Source organism: Podarcis raffonei, chromosome 7 (assembly GCF_027172205.1).
Source record: "Podarcis raffonei isolate rPodRaf1 chromosome 7, rPodRaf1.pri, whole genome shotgun sequence".
Lineage (NCBI taxonomy): Eukaryota > Metazoa > Chordata > Lepidosauria > Squamata > Lacertidae > Podarcis > Podarcis raffonei.
In genome coordinates, this window is record NC_070608.1 from 52,832,767 (window position 1) to 52,852,887 (window position 20,121).

The window sequence follows — 20,121 nt, forward strand, 5'->3', positions numbered from 1 at the left end:
GAGGGAAGCAGGAGACACACAGCAATGCAAGAAAGGGAAGAACTGAGGTGCTGGCATAGAGTTGGTAGGGGTGGTCCAGGCTGAAGATATGGTGACCTCCATTTCAATTAGAGAGGAGGAAAGTGCATAAAATAAGGTAAAACTTCTGGGAAATAACAGTTGTGAAATGTTATATTTTAAGAGTGTGCACCAGCCACAAGATTAGACTTGCATCTGTAGCCACAGCTTTGAGAAACAGCCCAATCTCTTTCTGTGTCCTTCTGATCTGACTCATTTTTCAGAACCAAATTAGATCTGTTATATGATGTTTAGCAATCTTAATCCCCACTATGAAGTACCTTGTGAGTTCTGTCTTGTGTTTGCTGAAAAATACATATCGGGCTATTTTGCAATGTATGTCAAATGTCAGTCGAATGCCACTCTGCATATTTTCTAGACCTCTTGGCTGCAGGCAGCAACAGCATCTTTAATCCATTTGACTAGAGCTGCAGAAAACTCAGAAGCAGCACCAAGCCTTCCTGCTTATGTATTTTCTTTGTGAGTTGGGGTAGGGGGAAATGGGGCAGAAGTTGATGACTTGAGCTCATTTTCTTTCCAAAGCCATAGATTGGATTATAGTGTCAATACATACAGTACTCAAGTCAACTTGTTTCCATGCAAGAATAACTGTTCTTGTGAGTGCTCCCTATTAAACACAGCTGGAGTGTAACAAGGCTTAGCAGCGTGAAGCAATCAAACAGTTTCCAGTTATAGAAGCTGAGTCGTCCCATCGCCTTTATTGAGCCGTGGAGCATTATTTGTCTTCCGACTGTGTCTTGCCTTTGTAAAAACAGCACAATTAACGCTGATTGTAACTATGGAGGGAGCTGCAGCAGTTGTTGCATTGTAGTGGGTACGGCTCAGGATGTAGTGGGGCTTTCTGCCCTCCCCCATTTTGAAAGCAAAAAAAAGGAGGAATATTTTAAGACTTTTGATACCAAACACAAACACATTCCCCATCTAATTATTAAATCGCCTCCCCTACAGCTGTCCTCCCCCCCTGTTTGATTGTTACGTTTGACATGAACATTTGATTGCTCTGTCTTTTTGTTTGTTTGCTTCATATTCAAAGTTTTGATAGTCTTCTATAATGTGAATGCCCTTTTATTCACATGCATATTAACCCGCCATGTACGGCAGTGCTCTGGCTGCAGCCATAGAGAAGATGTGCTAAAAAAGCTATAGTGCCATCATGTCATCTTTCAACTTCCCTTCTGTGACCAGAGGATTGCTCCTAATGGGGAAGAGGGCTTGCTAGACTATAGAGCATAATGCAAAACAAAATCATTGCTTTATCCTTGCCCTGTTTCTTGCTTTCCATGGCTCTGCATGGTGTCTTGCAGAAATGGTGGCTTTCACTGTCTCATTTTATTGCTGCCTCACCTGCTGCATTTGTGTACAGTGAAGTCTTCAAATCAGCATGAATATTTATGGCATGTTGATTGGTAAAAGTGTCAACTGCATGGCTGTCCCATTCGGAGGGGGGGGGCTAGCTTAGTCCTCTGAGGTTGGGGCAAGTGTACCCATCTGCCCCCCACCCCACCACTCTGCACGGGCCTGACAGCACCCATAGTCTGGCAAAAAGAAGCAGGTAAACTGAGGGTCACAACTTCATCAACATTTTAAACAATACATCTGCAGAGAGACTGAAAGCTGTGCTGGCCTTTCATGAACTTGCACAGGGGGACAGAAGAGGCTAGACCCACATAAATGCCTGTGGGGATGTCTGCCCCACAGCAAGAACCCTTTTACCCTAAGGTTCACTCACTCCACAGACTACTTTCAGGTATCCAAGATATTTTTCCTTATGCAAGTCAATGACAAGATTCCTATCTCATCAACCTGAGAGAGTTAAATAACTGAGGGAAAATCTACCTTCCCCATGGCTCAGCTACACCAAGAGTTCCTGGAAAGGGTGGTCTTCTGGCCCCATCCCCAGCCATTTACAAGGACCCAGCATTTCGTGCTCAATAAGGACTCACTTTGGGCTATATTGGCTGAGGTGGGGAGCTGTGCTGCCAAAAAGAATGAGATCACAATCATACTCATTTCTCCCAACAATCCCTCTGAAAAGTGAGGTTTTGTGGGGAAGCCTTTCCCAATGAAGCGCAGATGGAGGTGTGCATTGAGAAATAGCATTAAAAATGTTATGAACGATCAAAAGCACTAAAAATAGCAATAAAAGTGTTTGGGTGGTTCACATGGAAATCATGAGCGATAATCTCAGTTTTGGTTTTTTTAAAAAGTCCTCCTATAAGTGATCTGAGAAATCATGGAATTAAGGGCAAAAGTGGTGGCATTGCTAGACATGTGTCATGTGAAACATGAGGAAGCAAGAAGCAGAAATATATGGGTGGTAATGTTGATTGGGCCATACTACTGATGGTGTGCAAAACCTTCACAAACCAAGCTGAGCCTGATCCATCCATTCCTAACTTGCTACAGTGGTACCTCAGGTTATGTACTTAATTCGTTCCGGAGGTCCGTTCTTAACCTGAAACTGTTCTTAACCTGAAGCACCACTTTAGCTAATGGGGCCTCCTTCTGCTGCTGCGCCGCCAGAGCCCGATTTCTGTTCTTATCCTGAAGCAAAGTTCTTAACCTGAAGCACTATTTCTGGGTTAGCGGAGTGTGTAACCTGAAGCATATGTAACCAGAAGCGTATGTAACCCGAGGTACCACTGTATTTCCCACCTGCCTTTATGTTTGACTTTTTCTCCATTCTATCCAGGCTGAGCTTTAAATATTCACCCCGTACAACTCTCTCTCTCTCTCTCTCTCTCTCTCTCTCTCTCTCTCACACACACACACACACACACACGCATTTCACAGGGGCCACATTCTAACACACTAGGCGATGCCCTTAATGTCCAGTTTGCATCACACCCCTGATGTTTTAACTACAAATGCTTGAGTCCATGTCCTGAGTTTGTAAGCTGATTCTCTGGGGATAACTCGTCACCCCCAATTCCTTCTGGCTACTATCCTTCTATGCAATGCACTTATCCCTTTCCAAAGCAAGCTCACTAGGGATTCTTAAAAACAACAGGAGGAAAATACTTAAATATGATCACGATTGGAAGATACCATGCACATTAGTACTATCAAGAACAAAACTTTTTAGCTTGGTTATCCTTGAGCTAGCTGTTCCACTGTTTGGGTTGGAGCCCCTTTGCAATTTATGAAGAAATTATTATTGCTTTAATACTGAGGAGAAGGCTCAATGAGTCATGAAAGTGCATACTTGACTTAAATGAGAAGTTGGCTGAAGAAAGCAGGTGTGTGCACAGATTTTCATTTACTAAAATGTTCCAGAGGCAGAAGAACTTTATTTTAATATTGGGTTGAAATGAGAACTGCAGAGGCTCTAATGCATGGATGGAAAGATTCTTCCGTATAACTGTAACAGCTCTGGTGTCTCTTGATTAAAATGTCATTTAATTTTCCACAGCTGTACTCCTGACATTATCATAGACGACCCTGACATTTCCCTGCAGCTACAGCAGGAGAAGAAGCTAGACACCAATGGAGATGTTTCCTTTCCCGGTATCAGAGCCAATAGAATACCATTATAAACTATCCCAATATTTTTCTTCACAACAGTATTTTACAATCATTATACTTTGGAACACAGTCCCTAAATAGGAATCACATTCATTCAATTTGTATACTCTCCTGAAACACGTTGCCAGTATTTTTTTTAAATCAAAACTCTTAGGGTTTTCTTCAAAATTGGTCAGAGTAATGCAAAATTCACTTTAGCAGCAACCCATATAGAAATGGATAGATGTGTGAATGTCTATGTTTAACCATATGAATTGGGTGCTTGCCTCCAAAAACTCCCATTGCAAATGCATATGGAAGTGTAATTACCCTGATTTGTAAGGCATTGCACCTGAGCAATTCACCATATTATCAGAACTGGAGGATGTAGTCACCAAAACATGTTTACTTTCCCCGCTGATTCAGTGTTTATGTTGGACTTGTTATAAGGACTTTGTGGATCTGCCATGCAGTGATGGTGAGCTATACAAGCAGGACCAAGACATATTGGCAGAACTGACACAAACAAGAAAGAAGGCGGAGCAGCATAAGGCAGAAGCAAAGCAGCTGAGCATTCGGATTGAAGATCTAAGAAGAAAATTAAAAGAGGCAGAAAGCAAGGTACTTAGATTGTAATTGTTATCAGATAAACATTAAGTATGCAAATGAATGACAATGCATTTCAAATCATTTATATGTTATCAAGGTTACTAGAGAAATGGGCCATGGTTTGACCAATTTTATTTCCCTTCTCCACACCTGTACCTTCTCTCATCGCTGTGTGTACTCAGGTCTGCTTCAGAAATGCTCTGGATTTGTAAGATTAATTTCTTGCATATAAACCGGTTGTCCAAAAATTAATCTGAACTCCCCTGCAAAATGTGACAGCAATCTTAAAGTCCTGTACACGTTAACTTTTCCCCTTCCCAGAAGAAAATAATTTTAGACCACAATGAATTTTTGTCCCCAACCAGGCCAAATAATATTTCAGTTTGAAAAATCTCTGTTACTTTTAATGAATAAATACCATTATCAGCTAGAAGATGTTCATTCTATTCTATTGAACTGTGGGCCACTTCATGTGCAACTTCTATGAGGAATGGTCTAATGGACAGTTTTCACAAACTTTTGAGCTGGGGTCCTCATGCGGGGGTTTGTTTGTTTGTTTGTTTGTTTGTTTGTTTGTTTGTTTGTTTCACCTTTAACAGCTGCATGGCAGGTAGACCTTTAACAGGTTATGCGTTACCACCTTCTGCCAGTGAGGCAGCTATAGAAGCACGAAGCCATGCTAGGAAAAGTGGCAATCTCCACAGGGCCTCCCTTGTGACAACACATCCACAAACCCCTATTAGTAAAAAAAAAAAGTAAGTGTATGCCTATGGAGCTCATCAAAAAGTGACAGCAAAAATCACTCTGAAGTGAAAATGGTTGTCAGTGCCCACCCTTAGCAGCGGAGTTCTCTGCTAAATCTTGTTGTGGTGTCCTTGCAAAGGGATGACTGGACCAACCAGAACCAGCTTCTGTAATTCACTCACTTGCAAGTACAAAATTGCTTTAGGGCCTCTCTGTAGTTTGAAACTTGGCATGCTTCAGAACTTGCCTGTAAAAAAAAAATTAACAACTCATTTAAGGTTCATTAATTCAGCTCTGTTGGCCTGTGGGCATGGTGCACATCTTCACTTAAATTGGTTTTCACAAGAAAAGGAAAAAAAGGGCTAATCATTTATGGTCAAGCTAGCTAGGCCTTATGGTCCCAAAGCCTTAAAGATCTATAAAACTAATACCAAGAGCAATATAGACAATAATTAGAAAACACTTGATTTTTTAAAAAAATATTCCATTTAGATATGACAGTAAATAACCAGTGCAATTTTATATCTAGATCCATTAAAAATGTATATGCTTGGTAAATTGCATGAGCTTCTTATTACTATGAAATAAAACACCTACTGACAAGTGACTTCTTTGAAAATGTCAAAAACATAATTACTTACCCCTTGCTTATAGGTGGATGGGAGGAGAAAGAGGGCTAGGTGTTTACAATGCATCATTTAATTGTAATAAGACTTTCTTTTTAGATTCAAGACACATTTTTCTTAAGAGAAGTCTCAGGTTTCCCATTGTTCCGGCTGTAATATACTCAGGACTGCTCAGTTCGGACTGCAGCACATGGAACTACCTGCAGGATTGTTACCTACATATTGGATTAAGCCAGTTTAAGCCACTAGTTTACCAATTCACTTAAATTTGTTCACTGTAGAATTAAAGTTCTGATAGTGTGGGCATATCCAATGACTGGCCAAAAAGTGAAAGATTGGTGCTTATTCTAGACTTAGGGAGAAGTCAGATGCTACTTTCTTGGAATTTAGAAAACTGGAAGCAATTCTGCAGCAGTCAGCATTTTAAAGATAATATATTGATTGTTTTTTATAGTAGAAAGTACATTAATATGTCTTTGGATGATGCACAAAACTGAGGTCCTGACCACTCTTAATTATTAAGTCCTATGGCATTAGGGGTTCAAGCAAATTCTGGCCAAATTCCATCCATCGATTTTGGGGGTTGTGCTATGTTAATTGAGGGCAGAATCTGGCTTAATTTCAGATGGGATAATTTAATTCTGCCTAACTTAATTTCCCATGCTGCTTTTATACTGTCAGTATCATTTTATACTGTTTATACTAAAATTTGATTTATTCTGTTCCTTAAACAAGTCAAGTTATCCATCATGGACTTTGTATTGACTCACAGTGTGCAGGCGGTGCTTAAACAGCCCACTTTCCAGAACCTTCTGGAGCGTTTGGTGCCCACAGTGCTCTTATTCACTTAAGAAGGATCTTTTGAGGTGAAGCATCTCAGTCAAGGGGTGGACTTGGTGCATTGTCCACTTACTTCATCTTTACCCATTATGGAACAAAGAGCTGCGTCTCGTCTTTTCTGAGCAAGAGTGAAAATTACAATTCAGTTGTGTTCTTTCTCATCATGAGGCAATATTCAGCTGTTGATTGATCCAAGTAGTGGGACATCTTAAGAAAGTGTGAAGAGTGTGGGGTGAAGATGCCCAGTTTGATGATGCCACCACGGCCCAACTTGCTATAGATTTAGGGACACATACAGTTTGCCAAAAGTTTACTAAGCAAGCTAGGGTGGAGAGAAAATCCAGGTTTTAAAGTTCTTCTCTCATGCCCTTCTCTAAAACTGCTAAGGTGCTGTAAAACCATAAGGTTTAGTAATTAAGGTGAGGGTCAAATATATAGTGATAGACAGGCAGATATTTAATGGACAGAGCAATCTGCAGGAGGGAGTTTGGATAAGATGTGGAGGTGACTCCTTGCCCAGCTGTGTGGAATCTACTGCCAGCATATGCTCCTGAAGTGGAGTGTTTCATATTGTTCCCCAGATAACAAGAAATGAATAACCAAATAGCAAATATAACCATATAGGCCAAATGCAATATAATAAGTTTTGATCCTAACTTTCACTTAGGTCTGTCAGTACCATAAAGTCACTTTCACAGTTCCTTGGACAGTTAATCCTGTTCCCTGCTGGTGAGTTTCACTATTTTTCAGTGGTGGAGGCTGCTCTATTTGTCCCTTCTTTTTCCTTTTCTCATTTGTCTTCCTGATTGCCTTCTCCACTCTTCTGCTTCCCCTTGCCTTCCTCCAAAATCACTCTTCTTCCCTCTGCTGCTCTCTTTTGCCTCTCTCCTCAACCTGATGTTTCTCTTCTGCTTCTCCAACAACATACCTCTCATTCTCCTTCCATCTCTACACAGCTGGCATCCCAGGGCCCATAGGACTTGGATCAATCTCTTAAGGAGACCTCTTGGAATCCTTAAGACTCTGCTGTTTCAATTCTGGCTTTGAGTCAAAATCAGCCAGGCCTACTTTCCTGCATTTGAAGGTATTTCCCAGGTTCAATTCAGTGGCACTACAACTCTGCCTCCCACTCACAATGAGCAGGCATTACAGTTCGTTAGATTTTTGGAAGCTTTGAGATCACAAGGTGCACAGATCTTTCCCTTCAGATAGATGCCCCCAACCTCCATAAAGCCCACTAAAGAGGTGCCTAAGAAATCCCCAATGTGTGGGGATCTGAGCAAGCTTTCTAAGCTGGCCAAAACAAAGGCAGGTATGAAGGCTATTCATCAGCATTGACTCCTGAAGCAAGACCTGGTCCTGGTGATCATGATTATTCTATCTAAGGCTAAACATCCTTTAGCTCCTGGCAGAACAAACATCCATATTAGAAAGGTTCAAGCAGAAGTTGTCAATAATTCCATGGGAACCACTTCGGCATATTCCATTAATTTCTGCAGCTATTCTTCTCTCTTCAGGGCTTTTTCTTCTTTCCTTATGAGTCCAGTATAAATCCCTTTGTGAAATTGAAACATTGAGGAAAGCTCCCTCTGGCCCATGATCCTCTGTTGTGTAATTTCTGGCCCTGGATCTCCAAGACATGTATTTCCACATAAGCATCAGATAAAATATTGCCCCTTTCTCAGATTTATATACATAGAAAAGCATTTTTGATTCAAAGTTCTCTCAATAAGACTCTTCATAGCCTCAAGGATCTTTATTAAGCATGCAATTCTAAGAATCACCCATCTCTGGGAATAGAACAGAGAATTTTTTGATGATTTTCAATCAACCTGGCACATCACCAATTATTTCTGCTTAGCACATCTCTCGTGTGTGGATACCTTTCTGGATTCAACATATGCCTGAACCACAGGAACACTCCAACGTTATTAAGAACCTACTGTAATTGTGGAATGCCCACACTCGTATGCAATATGCCCACATTGTTCAGAAACTCCTGGGCCTTGTGCACCCTTGTTATGTCCCTGTTGTGCCATCCATTCAAGATAAGGCTCTTCAGATTCTTCTTCTACTGCTCTTCCTTCTACAGGTTATCTATTCCATCCCATGTTGGATGGAGCATCTTTACCTTTTCAGATCCATTAGCATTCCTCTCTCCGTACTATGAAGTGTTACCATGCTAAAGTACTGAAGTTTTAGAGATATTAACCATTTATATCTCTTAGATTCACAGCAAAATCTTAACTGTTCAGGCTATCTCATGAATCACCACAAGGTTACTGCGGGGCAGATGTGGTAATCTTTCATGGGCTTACACTGCCAACTTTTAACCTTTCATTTATTGTTAAATTCCTATGTGCGTACATGAGGACAGTTTAGCAAATTCCTCACAACAACGTTTCTGGACCTGATGCAGCTGAAATGAACAATTCTTTTTAAATTCATAAATCACACCTAATGGTCCTTTTTCCTTGACAAATTATGAAGCTCGAATGCACAGCAGGCATGTCTAGGAAATTAATCACTTTCACAGCTTTTGACGTGAATCCTTATATCTGCTCAAATATTTAATTGTGCTTCTTTAAAAATGTTGTGAGGCCAGGATACATTTGTGCAGGACTTTCGCTGAAGCCATATGATTGAGCTATCTTTCCTAGGATGCTTTAGTTTAAAATTTGCAAGGATATGTGTGTGTGTGTGTCCATTTAAATATAATATGCACATATGCATAAGTAAATAAATAAAAGCAGGATTTAAGCCGGTCCCATTTAGATACAGCTTCTTGCAAATTCTCTCAATAACCTCAGAGATTTGGGAGGTCACAAACAGGATAGGTAGCATGCCGGTTGGCAGTTCTCTTAATTGCTCCACTTTGCAGAGCTTTATTCTCTCAACTCCTTTAGTGTGACTGAGCCATCTGGCTGGGAAATGTTTTATTATTTCTTAGGGACTCCACTAACAATGCCATTTTTAAAAAAGCTTCTGTGACTGTAAACTTGTTAAAATTGCAGCTAATGAGATGCATTGCAGGTTTGCTGTTATATCCCTCCAAAAAATAAACCCAATAATATGGAATAAAACACAATAATATGGAATAAAACACAGGAAGGTTTTACTATTCATGATAGCCCACAAGTCCTGTTTAAAAGTAAGGGCATTCTCTGTCACATACCTATCCAAACCATGATATCATCTGAAGGATATCCAATCCAGGAGCCTTCAACATGTGAAGTGAGGCAGCTGTGCACCAGGGAAGTGGCCTTCTTGGTGTTGGTACCCTGGTTGTAGCATTTCCTCCCCTGATAGGTTCACCTAACTCCTTCCTTATTTTCTTTATTTCTTTATATATTTTTATTCTTTACTTATCTGTCATAATTCCAAACAAATAATTCCAGCATGGGGTACATCAAACATAAAATTAAATTAAAGTACATCAATTTCAGTTTCTTAAAAACACTTTAAAGACTTTTTTCTCCTTCCCAGGTCTTTTACAGAACCTGTGATATTTTTGTTTTGAACCATTGCTTATGTGCTGTGTATTTTTTTATTTTTTTTAAGCTATCTGATTTTTTTCTGCTCTCTGCTGGAAATCTTTAGGTCACAAGTTGCTATTTTATTATATGATTCTTTTATGTTATTGTGTGTTAATATTTTGTGTTTGTAAGCCATCCAGAGGACAATGCAATTGAGTAGCCTTATGTAAGAGTAGTTGTTGTTATTTAAAAGTCACTAGAAGCAGTTTCTTTACTTTGAGCTGTGTATAGATGGTAGTTTTTCAGAGATATGGCAATATAGAATCATTATAGTCTTTGGTCCACTGTGTTGTTTTGCTTTTGCTTTCTCAGTAACATCTGTAGTCAAACAGGCTCACAGTTTTTGAATGCTATCTAAACCAGGAAGACCTGACTGAGCCCAGACTTTATCACAATGTAAGAAATAATGCTTATACTGCAGGCAATAATGGCACTATCATGTCATGTTTTGGGGGTATTATGTGTGCATAGCCTTAAATACTATGGAATCTAAATGGTATGGAATCTAGTGGGCTAGTTACTGTGAATCAGTCAACTAAGGTAGATTGTGCTGCTCATCACTTTAAATCCTTCATCTGGAGGAAATTGTATTTTGTTCTGTTTTCCAATTCTTCAAAGCATCCAAAAGGAGGGGAGCCTTTGTTTCTGGAACCATTTTCCCTCAATAGGAAATACATGAAGCACAGGGCACACACATTCCACACACAAAAAAAATGAGATATAGGGTATACTCATAACAGAGTGCAATTTATGGAATTTACTTCTCCAGTGTATTGCATTACAGTGAGGCCAGCATCACTTGTGTAGGGTTGCCATACATCTGAAATTTCCCAGACATATCCAGAATACTGCAGTCGGCTGCAGTGTCTGGGTGGAAACTGGCTAAATGTCGGGGGGGGGGAGCTCAACAACTTTTCTGTCCAGATTTTCACTGTTTGAACCCTGACAACCCTGCACTTGTGATCTGTTAAGCTCAATATGCCATATCAGCCATGTATGGTGGTTTATCAAATACTTCACTACACCACCTTCCTGGGACTGCAAAACCATGGGGATTGCTAACCATCTGCTGGTTGGGCATCCTGAGTGATGCAGACCTGAATTAGTTATAGTCATCCATTATGCTCGCTCTCTCAAGCCTCAGACTGCTTTCCATCTGCTGGCAAACACAAGCTTCTTTTTTTGCAAGGAACCATGCCTTAGTAATTTCATCAGATTTCGAGACTATCCCAGGATAAGAGCACAAAGAAAATGGATAAATAACAACACAATTCATTAAAGAGTCAGACCTGTATCAGTTGTCATTGAAAACAGCATTGTGATATACTTCGCCACTAGCATGCATGCTCAGTTGCACCCTGAACATGCAGGGTGCTCAGAAATGTTTAGTTTTGGGTCCTGTGCTGTGCAAGATGCCATTAGGGGACACATGCTGTGGCAGCCCCATTAAAAAATGTGCATGGTAGAATATTAGTGCTTGTTATAAATGATTTACCATTATTAGATTTCATTCCAGATTTTCAGTTGTCAATTCCTAATAGGGCTTTTAAATCATGGTGAGACTTCATTGCTTTTCCAATGATTTGCCTAGCATTTTATTGGAAGCAGTATGCAAATTCCATCGAGTAATCTAGAATATTTATCCTGGCTGCGTGTGGTACAATTTCCTTGTTTCTTAGGGCTCATATATATTTCAACTAAATATGGCAAATCATATTGGAAAGGATGTCTTTCACTTTTTTCAGACAAAAAAGTGCATTGATATAGGCATCGAAATCTTACTATATTCCACTGTATTTCAGTTGTAATTGTTTGTGCCAATTTGGAAATTTTTTTGCATGGTTTATGGCTGTTGGTCATAGCAACAGAGTGGTTGGCATAACTTGATAGAAAAAGAAACCTCCATTATGAACTATCTTGACCCTGCTACTAGTCTTTATTTAAATAATGTGACCTGAAAGGCATGCATAAATACCCTGACCTCCTAATACTTAATGTAAAGACTAACACACGAATTCTGTGTTACCAGCAAAGTTTAATTATCACACATAAGAAAGAATTGGGTTTCACATAAACAATAGTATCTTCCTCTGAAAGTAAACTCATGATTTAGGAAACATTCAGATAACCAGTTAGCCATTTCTCACTGGGGTCATGTCTTCTCAAATTCAAACTCTGTGAAATAAACAGAATTATAAGCAGAGAGAAACTTGTGGGAAATAAACAAAGGTAGAAAGGAATAAAACCCATTCATCCAGAATGGATTCCTGCTCCATAGGGAATAGTTGGCTCCCAATAGTACTTAAACTCTAGATTTTCAATGGTTGGGTAGCTCCTAAGCTCCAGTCTTTGCTTCTCTCAAGGGTCAGAAAGATGCAATAGGTGACTGAAGGAACAGAATCAGTTGAAGCTGCTGTGCACCAGCCCTTCTTATGATCCATATGTATATTTTTTTATTGTAAATATGTGTATACCACCTAACAACTAAAGTTCCCTGGGTGGCTTTCAATCCATGAATACTCTGCCCCACCCCAATCTACGCCTCTTCACTGAAGACTTCAGCAAAGCTGTGTATGCAGCTATACAGCTGTACCGTAAATATGAATAGATCAAAGGGCAGGGGCCAGCACTTGGTTAATAGTTCAATGAACGTCATAGATGGCGGGGCAGAGCAGAGCTTTTCACCACAATACCACCCTCCTTATTTGTGTTGATTGAACATGTGGCTCATAATGTATGAAGATGGATTTAATAACACATCCAACATCCCTCAAGATTTAGTTTCTCTTTGCATGATCCTCTCGTAATTAGCCATGCCCTTTGAAACGAAAGTTGATGTTGTGACTACGTTTGTCTCCAGAGGCGCATTTGATGAGTTTTTGGTGGATTATCTCAATAAAACCCAAGTGCTTGCCTTTAAATGCTGAATTTATTCTAATAAACCTAATGGCATGTTCTTGGCAGTGATGGATGTTCTGTACACTAGACTGTAAAAGGCCAGGAAAAAAATCTCACTGTGTCATGGCAATATAAACATTTTCATTATATAATAAAATCCAACAGATGCTCTTCCCTTTCCAAAACCAATGTGTCTTGAGTTAGCAAAATTCAGCAAGCCACCTCCAAAATGTTTTTATGAAGATTTAAGTCTCCTTCATTGCATTTCTCTCTCTCTCTCTCTCTCTCTCTCTCTCTCTCTCTCTCTCTCTCTCTCTCTCTTGTTTCAGGATAAAACAGGTGTTCTATAAAAGAACTATCTTGTGCTTACAAAATCCTGTTTAGGATTCTATAACTATTGTTTGGCTTGACCATAAAACAGCACAGCTAAAGCAGACACAGCTGGTCATTAATAACTTACAAAAACTACACATCCATGAGGCCTCCACTGTCATCACTCTGTAATAATTTTACAGCATCAGTGCGATAAATGCTGCATTATTACGCTTCCTCCCTCTGCCAGAGTTTTCTCCTTTGAGTTGGAGAAAGCACGTAGGCATGTTAGCAATCAAATTATTTCCAGCAGTAATATTATTATCAGATTTCATGCACAAAGGGCTACTGTAGAGGCCAGAGGCAATCTTTGGCCTGGGCTTCCTAAACAACTTTCCATTACAAGGCAGCTAGGGGAACAGACCCTCCAAGTGCCCCTTTTTTCCAGGGATGTCGCTGATTTAGAGAAGCCGTCCCAGTTTCTAATTTGATCTGGAATGTCCCACTTTTCCTTAGGATGCCCCTATTTTCATTGGAGAAATGTTGGAGGGTATGGAGCTACCCAACACCCAAGCCGTCTGAAGGCTATCCTGTATGTTTAGTGTTTTATTATGTTTTTATATATGTTGGAAGCTGCCCAGAGTGGTTGGGGCAACCCAGTAAGATGTGTGGAGTATAAATAGAAAAATTATCGTTATGGAATGGGATGTCTCTATTTTCATCAAATAAATGTTGGAGGGTATCGGGGGACCCTGCTAGCAGTCAGGTGCAAGAGTTTTAAGGGTGGGTGTATAAAGGGTGTGTGTGTGTGATGAGGGATGAAGAAGTGTGTGAATGAAGGGATATAGATGTGCATGTAGCACTGCCTTATACTCAAGCCAATTCAAATAGCCCAGTACCACCTCCTTTGAGTAGCAGTGATTCTCTGAAGTCTCAGGCAATGGCATTACTACCTGAGATTCAGTAACCCACAATGCCAGAGATAGATCTTGGGAACCTTATATATGTCAGGCATCTGCCACAGGGTTATATGCGCATGGAAAGTCACAGAAGGCAAGGGAGATGGGGCAGATGTGAGAAGTGGCTAATATTTGCAGCCTCACATGCTAACCCCCAAAACTTGTTCAATTTTCTCTGTTTTAACAATCATCCTCAATGTTTTCATATATACATATACATACACACGCACATGAAAATGCATGACTTGCTTACTAAATAAAAGTTGCAGATATACAAGTTTGTCAAAGTTCCTTGTTCAGTCATTAACTTTTCCTCCACCCCCAGCTATGCCGCAGCTTACACTGCAAAGCAGCTTGATACGATTGCACATACGTGATTAGGTAACTTTGACAGATTTTCCCTAGACTGTTTGGTTTCATAATGCATTCTTATGGTCCTCATCATTTGCTGCAATGTACAGATGGTGAAAGCAGAAGTATTTCCAACAAACAAATCACAAGTGAGTGTCGATTGCTTAGCAAAGGTAGGCAATTAAGATGGCCCAAAAATATTGCAGCCCAAAATAACTTCAGCATCATTTTCCCCTGGTAACAAGCATATGGAGCCTAAGCTGGTATTACAGTGTGCATCGCGGTAGTCAGTTTTACCAAATGTATACTGAGCAGTAAAAGCAACCTTGGTAAATTTAAGATATGCAATAGTGGTGGTGCAAGACATTTTAGTACTTCATGGAGTAAAAAGTATTATACTGTACAGGCTCTCATCTTTAAAAACTCACTTGTTTATAAGTAATATATTGATTGTGTTTTTTAGCAAAACGCCATGCACCTTCTTCATTATTTAAAACCATGAAGAGCTGCAAGAACATGATGGCTTATTGAGGAGCAAGTCAGAGTATTGACCCACCTTCTCAGTGCTGTCTATACTGATCATGAGCAGCTGTCCAGGATTTTAGACAGGATTTTCTCCCAGCCCTATCTGGAGATACCAGGGATTGAAACTGAGAAAGGAATTCAGCTAAGTTACAGTCCCTTAGCAGTGTATTAGTTGTGCAAGAAAAGGTCCAGGAAACCAATGTCGTTTTTGTGGCAGGTTGCACAACAGATCGTATGCCTTCCAACATTTTCAGCTTTGGATCCAGGACATGGGCGCAAGTCAAATTGCTGGGGATGGAAGCAGCAGAGGGAAGGAGCAATGTCGGCCCAGTGCTACCAGGCCACAGCTCCAATTCTGTCTCAGACCTGAGCCAGAGGTCAAAATGGCAAAGAGAAAAAATGGCGGACATTCTGCGCCTCTCCTCCTCTGGGCTCTGGCACATGAGGGGGCAGCGGAGCCCATAACTTCCTCAGTGCCAGCCTAGAGGGGGGGAGAGCCGGTGTTGAACAGTCGAGGGCAGAGAGCACTCAGAGCCCCTTTGCTTCCTGTTCCCTCTGTGGTGGCGGCCACTCACGCCTCTGCTGTCCACGAGACCCACTCCTTTTCTGTGCACTGCCACCACCTTTTCGCTGAGTTCGCAGTTCCCCAGGGCCTTGTGTTCTGTGCACTCCAGCAGTGCTGGGGCTGGGCAAGGTGAAGCAGATGGCTGTCCTTGCTTCCTCACTCCACCATCCCATCAACGTTTCTCTGCTCCCTGCCACACACTCTGATTGGAGGAGAGTCCAGCTTCTCCCAGCAGCCACTGAGGCCACCTTCTTTCATTGCAAAAAGAAGAACAGAAAGTTGCACTCCTCAGCGGCAGCTGCCCAAGGGAGGACACATGGATCCCAGGACAGTCCAATCGGAGAGCAGGATGACTTATTTAAATCCATGATGTTCCACTCAAACTGGGACAGTTGCTTGATATGAGATTGTTATAGCCCTAATGCTTCCTGTTGCTCAACCTGTTGCACAACAAGCTTCCTCTCGTGCAACTGTTGCACTGGATTTCATATCATGCAACCATTATTCTTGTCCTTACACTAACACAACAGTGCTAGTGCTGGTGGTCAGAGAATGCTGAATCTGGTCCTGGGTATGTTTTGCATGCCATGTGTGTGCCCTACTACTGGGAAGGGGAGCCATATCCAAAGAAAAGTAGTTTAGAAAGAGTCCTTCAAAAAGATAATTTCCATTTGGCCCAAGTATGTCAACTCAAGCTGCCTTCCTAATGACGCACAGTACTTTTGCAATGCATTGCATGGTAATCACTAACTGTACTATTTGAAAGAAAAAGGTAATGTACAGGATCAAAACAATGATTTTGGAGCCCACTGTGAACCCATTATATTGAGATAATGACCCTGCCATTCAACAGTAACAGAAATGAAACTGTGATTATGCTCTTATGGACAATGTTATCCTATGCCTATGGACTGGGAAAGTAGTGATGATAAATATGAATATAATAGACTAGATCAAGTGTGCAAAAAATTAACAAAAGATGGAATTTCAGGCAGGTGAAAGATCTGGTGCGCAAACACTTTAGTTAACAAGGTAAGAATTAATTAGATCACAAAATATGTGTACTTTGTTTCTGAAACATTAAAGCATCAGTGCTAAATAATGACTTTAGTTAGTGAGAGAACCATTTATAATCCTTATTCAAGCCTTAAGAAACACTCAAAAGTTTAGTAATCAGTACCCATGTTATCCTCTTATTCCCAGTTTAAAGGGGGGGAAGAAATGTCACAGATGCAATGTCTTGGAAGATTCAACGATCCCCTTTATTTTTTTGTATGATTCTATTTTTAATGTCCAGATTGTGTCCATTCACTTATTTGCACAGAGGTTGTCTGCTTTGTCTGCCTTGTATAAACTGCTGAAAAGCATATCAGAAGAACATATCAGAAAATATGCAAGTAAACAAACCATTGCAATTGTGTTACCTTTTATTAGATCCTGTAATAGAGTTTCAGATCCTGAGTGGGATCCAAAGGTCACTCTCTGCTAGCAGAATTCCTGCACAAGGCTGTGGAGAGACTGACCAGATGTTACGTTGAGAAGCCAAGTTTCAAGTGGGAGATAACTTTTCTTTATAGGTGGGTGGGTGGGTGTGGGTGGGTGGGTGTGAAAGAGAGAGGGGGGAAAGCCTTAGCTACCTCCCCAGCCTGTGCTGGTAAGCAAGGACGATATCATTGCTTATCCATTGTTTAGTGTTAAAGAAGGTTGACAAAAATCATAAATAAGTTACTCTTTTGCCATTTGAGAGTTTGCTTCATGAGCCTGTTGCTGTTCTGACATATCTCAGCAAGGTCAGCAAGTGGGTTGCATATCTCCCTAGGCATTTTATCTCACTTCAGAAAGGACACAGACCATAAATCATCCTGAAAACCTTGCCTTCTCATTTTTCCCTTTAGGGTGCTGTTCTGCCAACTGCCCTGACATTTGTATAATAACCAAGCATTTATTTATTTTTTGGAAGTGATCCCTGGAGTGTTAGTCTTCCTTCAACTCAGGGTCATGGCAGAAAAAAAAGGGAAAGGAAAGAGAAAGTACTGGTTTTATTTATTTATTTATATTTTTGCATATGCAGATGTGGTTCAGACAGTGAACGGTTATGCAGGGGACATAAATATTCTACCAAGAGTGAGGTCAATAGGAGATGAATCTGCTCAAACTCCTTCAATTAAGTTGTCGCTGTGGCTCAAGTGGTTATTTTTTGCAGGATATATTTTCATAACTCTAAAATTATAGTTATCTAAATAAGCTAACAGCAGAATGAACTGTCGACTCCAGTGCAAAGCATAATGTGGGTTTTTGCTTCAGAAGCAGAGACTCTGCTTCATACTTTATTTTTTCCAGTGTGCACGTTCTAGTTCAAAGTAAAGAGCCAAGAATGATATTCATCACATAGACATTATTTTGTTCCTTCTCTTTCATTAACAGAAACCCTCAGAGACAGGAAAGGAGAGAAGTTTTACCCACAATCCATCTTCTCATTGAACTGATAATTCCTCCTTACAACACCGAAGCTGGTGGGTTCGCAACACTTTCCCCAAACCACCTGGCCTCCTTCTCCCTCGTCACCTTCTCATCTTGCCGTGATGACATTATCTGTTCTATTGCCCAGTCAAAAAAATAAACCCAAAATGAGACAGAATGGAGAACAACAGAGGAGAGAAACTGCATCACAGCACTGCTATACCTTCAAACACATTATCTCTGGCCTCTTCTTAAAGGACAAGTGAAGGAGTGGTGCAATGGGAGCATCTCTCTTTCTTTCTCTCTCTCTCTCTCTCACACACACACATACACACACACAGCCCATTCTGGCCCTTAGAGTGAGTAGGCTGCTGTTTCCTCTGCAGTAAGTCAGTGACAGGGGATGTGTGGCCTTCCAGATGTTGATGGACTACAACTCATCCTGGACTGCTGGCCGCCATGCTCGCTGGGGCTGATGGGAGTTGGAGTCCAAATAATCTGGTGAGCCATCAATTCCCCATACCTACAGTAAATGAATGTTGAGGGCAACAGGGGGCACTGCTGAATATCAGTCTTTCCCTAGAATGTAGTATTTTCTCCATAAACCAGCTAACGACTTTTGCAAAATAAAGTGTGAACATCAGCACCCATGGTCTTCCACAGCAGATAGATGAAAACATCCATGCATTTTATCACCACTGCCAGTTGATATGTACATTTGCATCACAAAAATTTAAGAAGCATACAAAAGAGAAAGAAAAAAGGGAAGGTTCAAGAATTCACAAAAGTTCATTATTTTAATGCAAATATGTTCATTATTTTATTATATTTAAGAGTGGCCATTTTTTATAATCTTGTTCAAAAAGGAAATATGAATACAATTTTTCTGGGTAACCTCAGAACCGGACATCATTAAAAGGTCACTATTCCACCTTATTGCTAAAGTATTGACACGTTTAATGACAAAATGCCCCCAATTTTTATTGCTTGAGCTGTCTCATACTGAAATGTAGGAAAATATTCTGTGGCCTGCTGCCCAAGTCCTTCATGCAACAAAAAGAATTAAAATAAAAATTAGATGTAATGAAGTCTTGTGAATGAACTTTGAGGTTGTATATTAAATTTTAATTACTTTTTTTCTGAAATGTAGCCAAATAATTCAGAATTAATGTTGCAGTGAGGTATCACTTACCTTAACCTCACCCAAGGGGGCAATTGGAATATGTATGAAATGTTACCAACATGGTTAACGTACACCTTTTGTCGTCTTGATTATTTCTTTGTATTTTCATAGACAGATGTTCTCTGTATCTTGAGAGGTAACATTTTTGTAAAATAAGAATAATCATTTTTGCAATTATCATACATCAGCCAAATTAACAGTGAAATCTTATGCATGTCTACCTAGAAGTAATTTCCATTGTGGTCAGTGAAATCCCAGACTGTGATGAGACTGAACCAACTTTTCTTTTAAATACATACTTTTGTATAAAAGCTTTTAAAACTTTATATCAGTATTAAAGAGCTAATTGTGTACTCTTTGCTTCCACACCTATGGCATAATAAAGTAACTGGAATGGAGCCCCTAAAATATTCAAAAGTGATTTGTAAGTGGGCAGGAAGTGTTAGTTTTCCTGAGGATATATTAGACTTTTGTGAAGCTGCAAATACATGAAAATAAATATTTTGGTAGCCATATTAGTAGTTCCTTTATATGTTTGTGTTATTTTGTTCACTCTGTCTTGTAAACCTGCTGTGCAGTTAGGCTGAAAAATGTGCATCTACTAATTTATAACATCTGTCAAGATATTGTGTTTCTTCTTTTTTTTTCTTTCCTTCTCGACTAAGTATTTGTTCTAAAGGTGCCTTTCCACTCCTGAAAAGAGTATTCCATTCACAAAAAGGCAGGTTTCAGATCCAAAGCCCTGCCAAGCTCTCAATGGACTTGATCCTCAGACCCTTCCACTACAACAGCTTGTGGCAGGCATAGCAAAATAGAAAGAAGAATCGGCCACATCTTCCAGCCACGTCAGTCCCACAGTAGGCTTGCCCATCGATGAATGATGTTCTGCAACTTCTTGGGAACTGCTCTAGAACCTTCCTCGTAGTACTAT

General features: G+C 40.2%; 1 protein-coding gene across 1 annotated transcript in view; it reads left to right on the forward strand.

The window, feature by feature from the left end:
* CCDC102B (coiled-coil domain containing 102B) overlaps positions 1-19,705 on the forward strand; it is a 51,273-nt gene extending 31,568 nt beyond the window's left edge. Inside the window, exons 4-5 of the mRNA XM_053396195.1 lie at positions 4,033-4,203; positions 17,972-19,705. Coding sequence (XP_053252170.1) covers positions 4,033-4,203; positions 17,972-18,028 — 228 coding nt within the window. The 3' untranslated portion in view covers positions 18,029-19,705. The remainder of the gene's footprint in view (positions 1-4,032; positions 4,204-17,971) is intronic.
* The last annotated feature ends 416 nt before the right edge of the window (positions 19,706-20,121 follow it).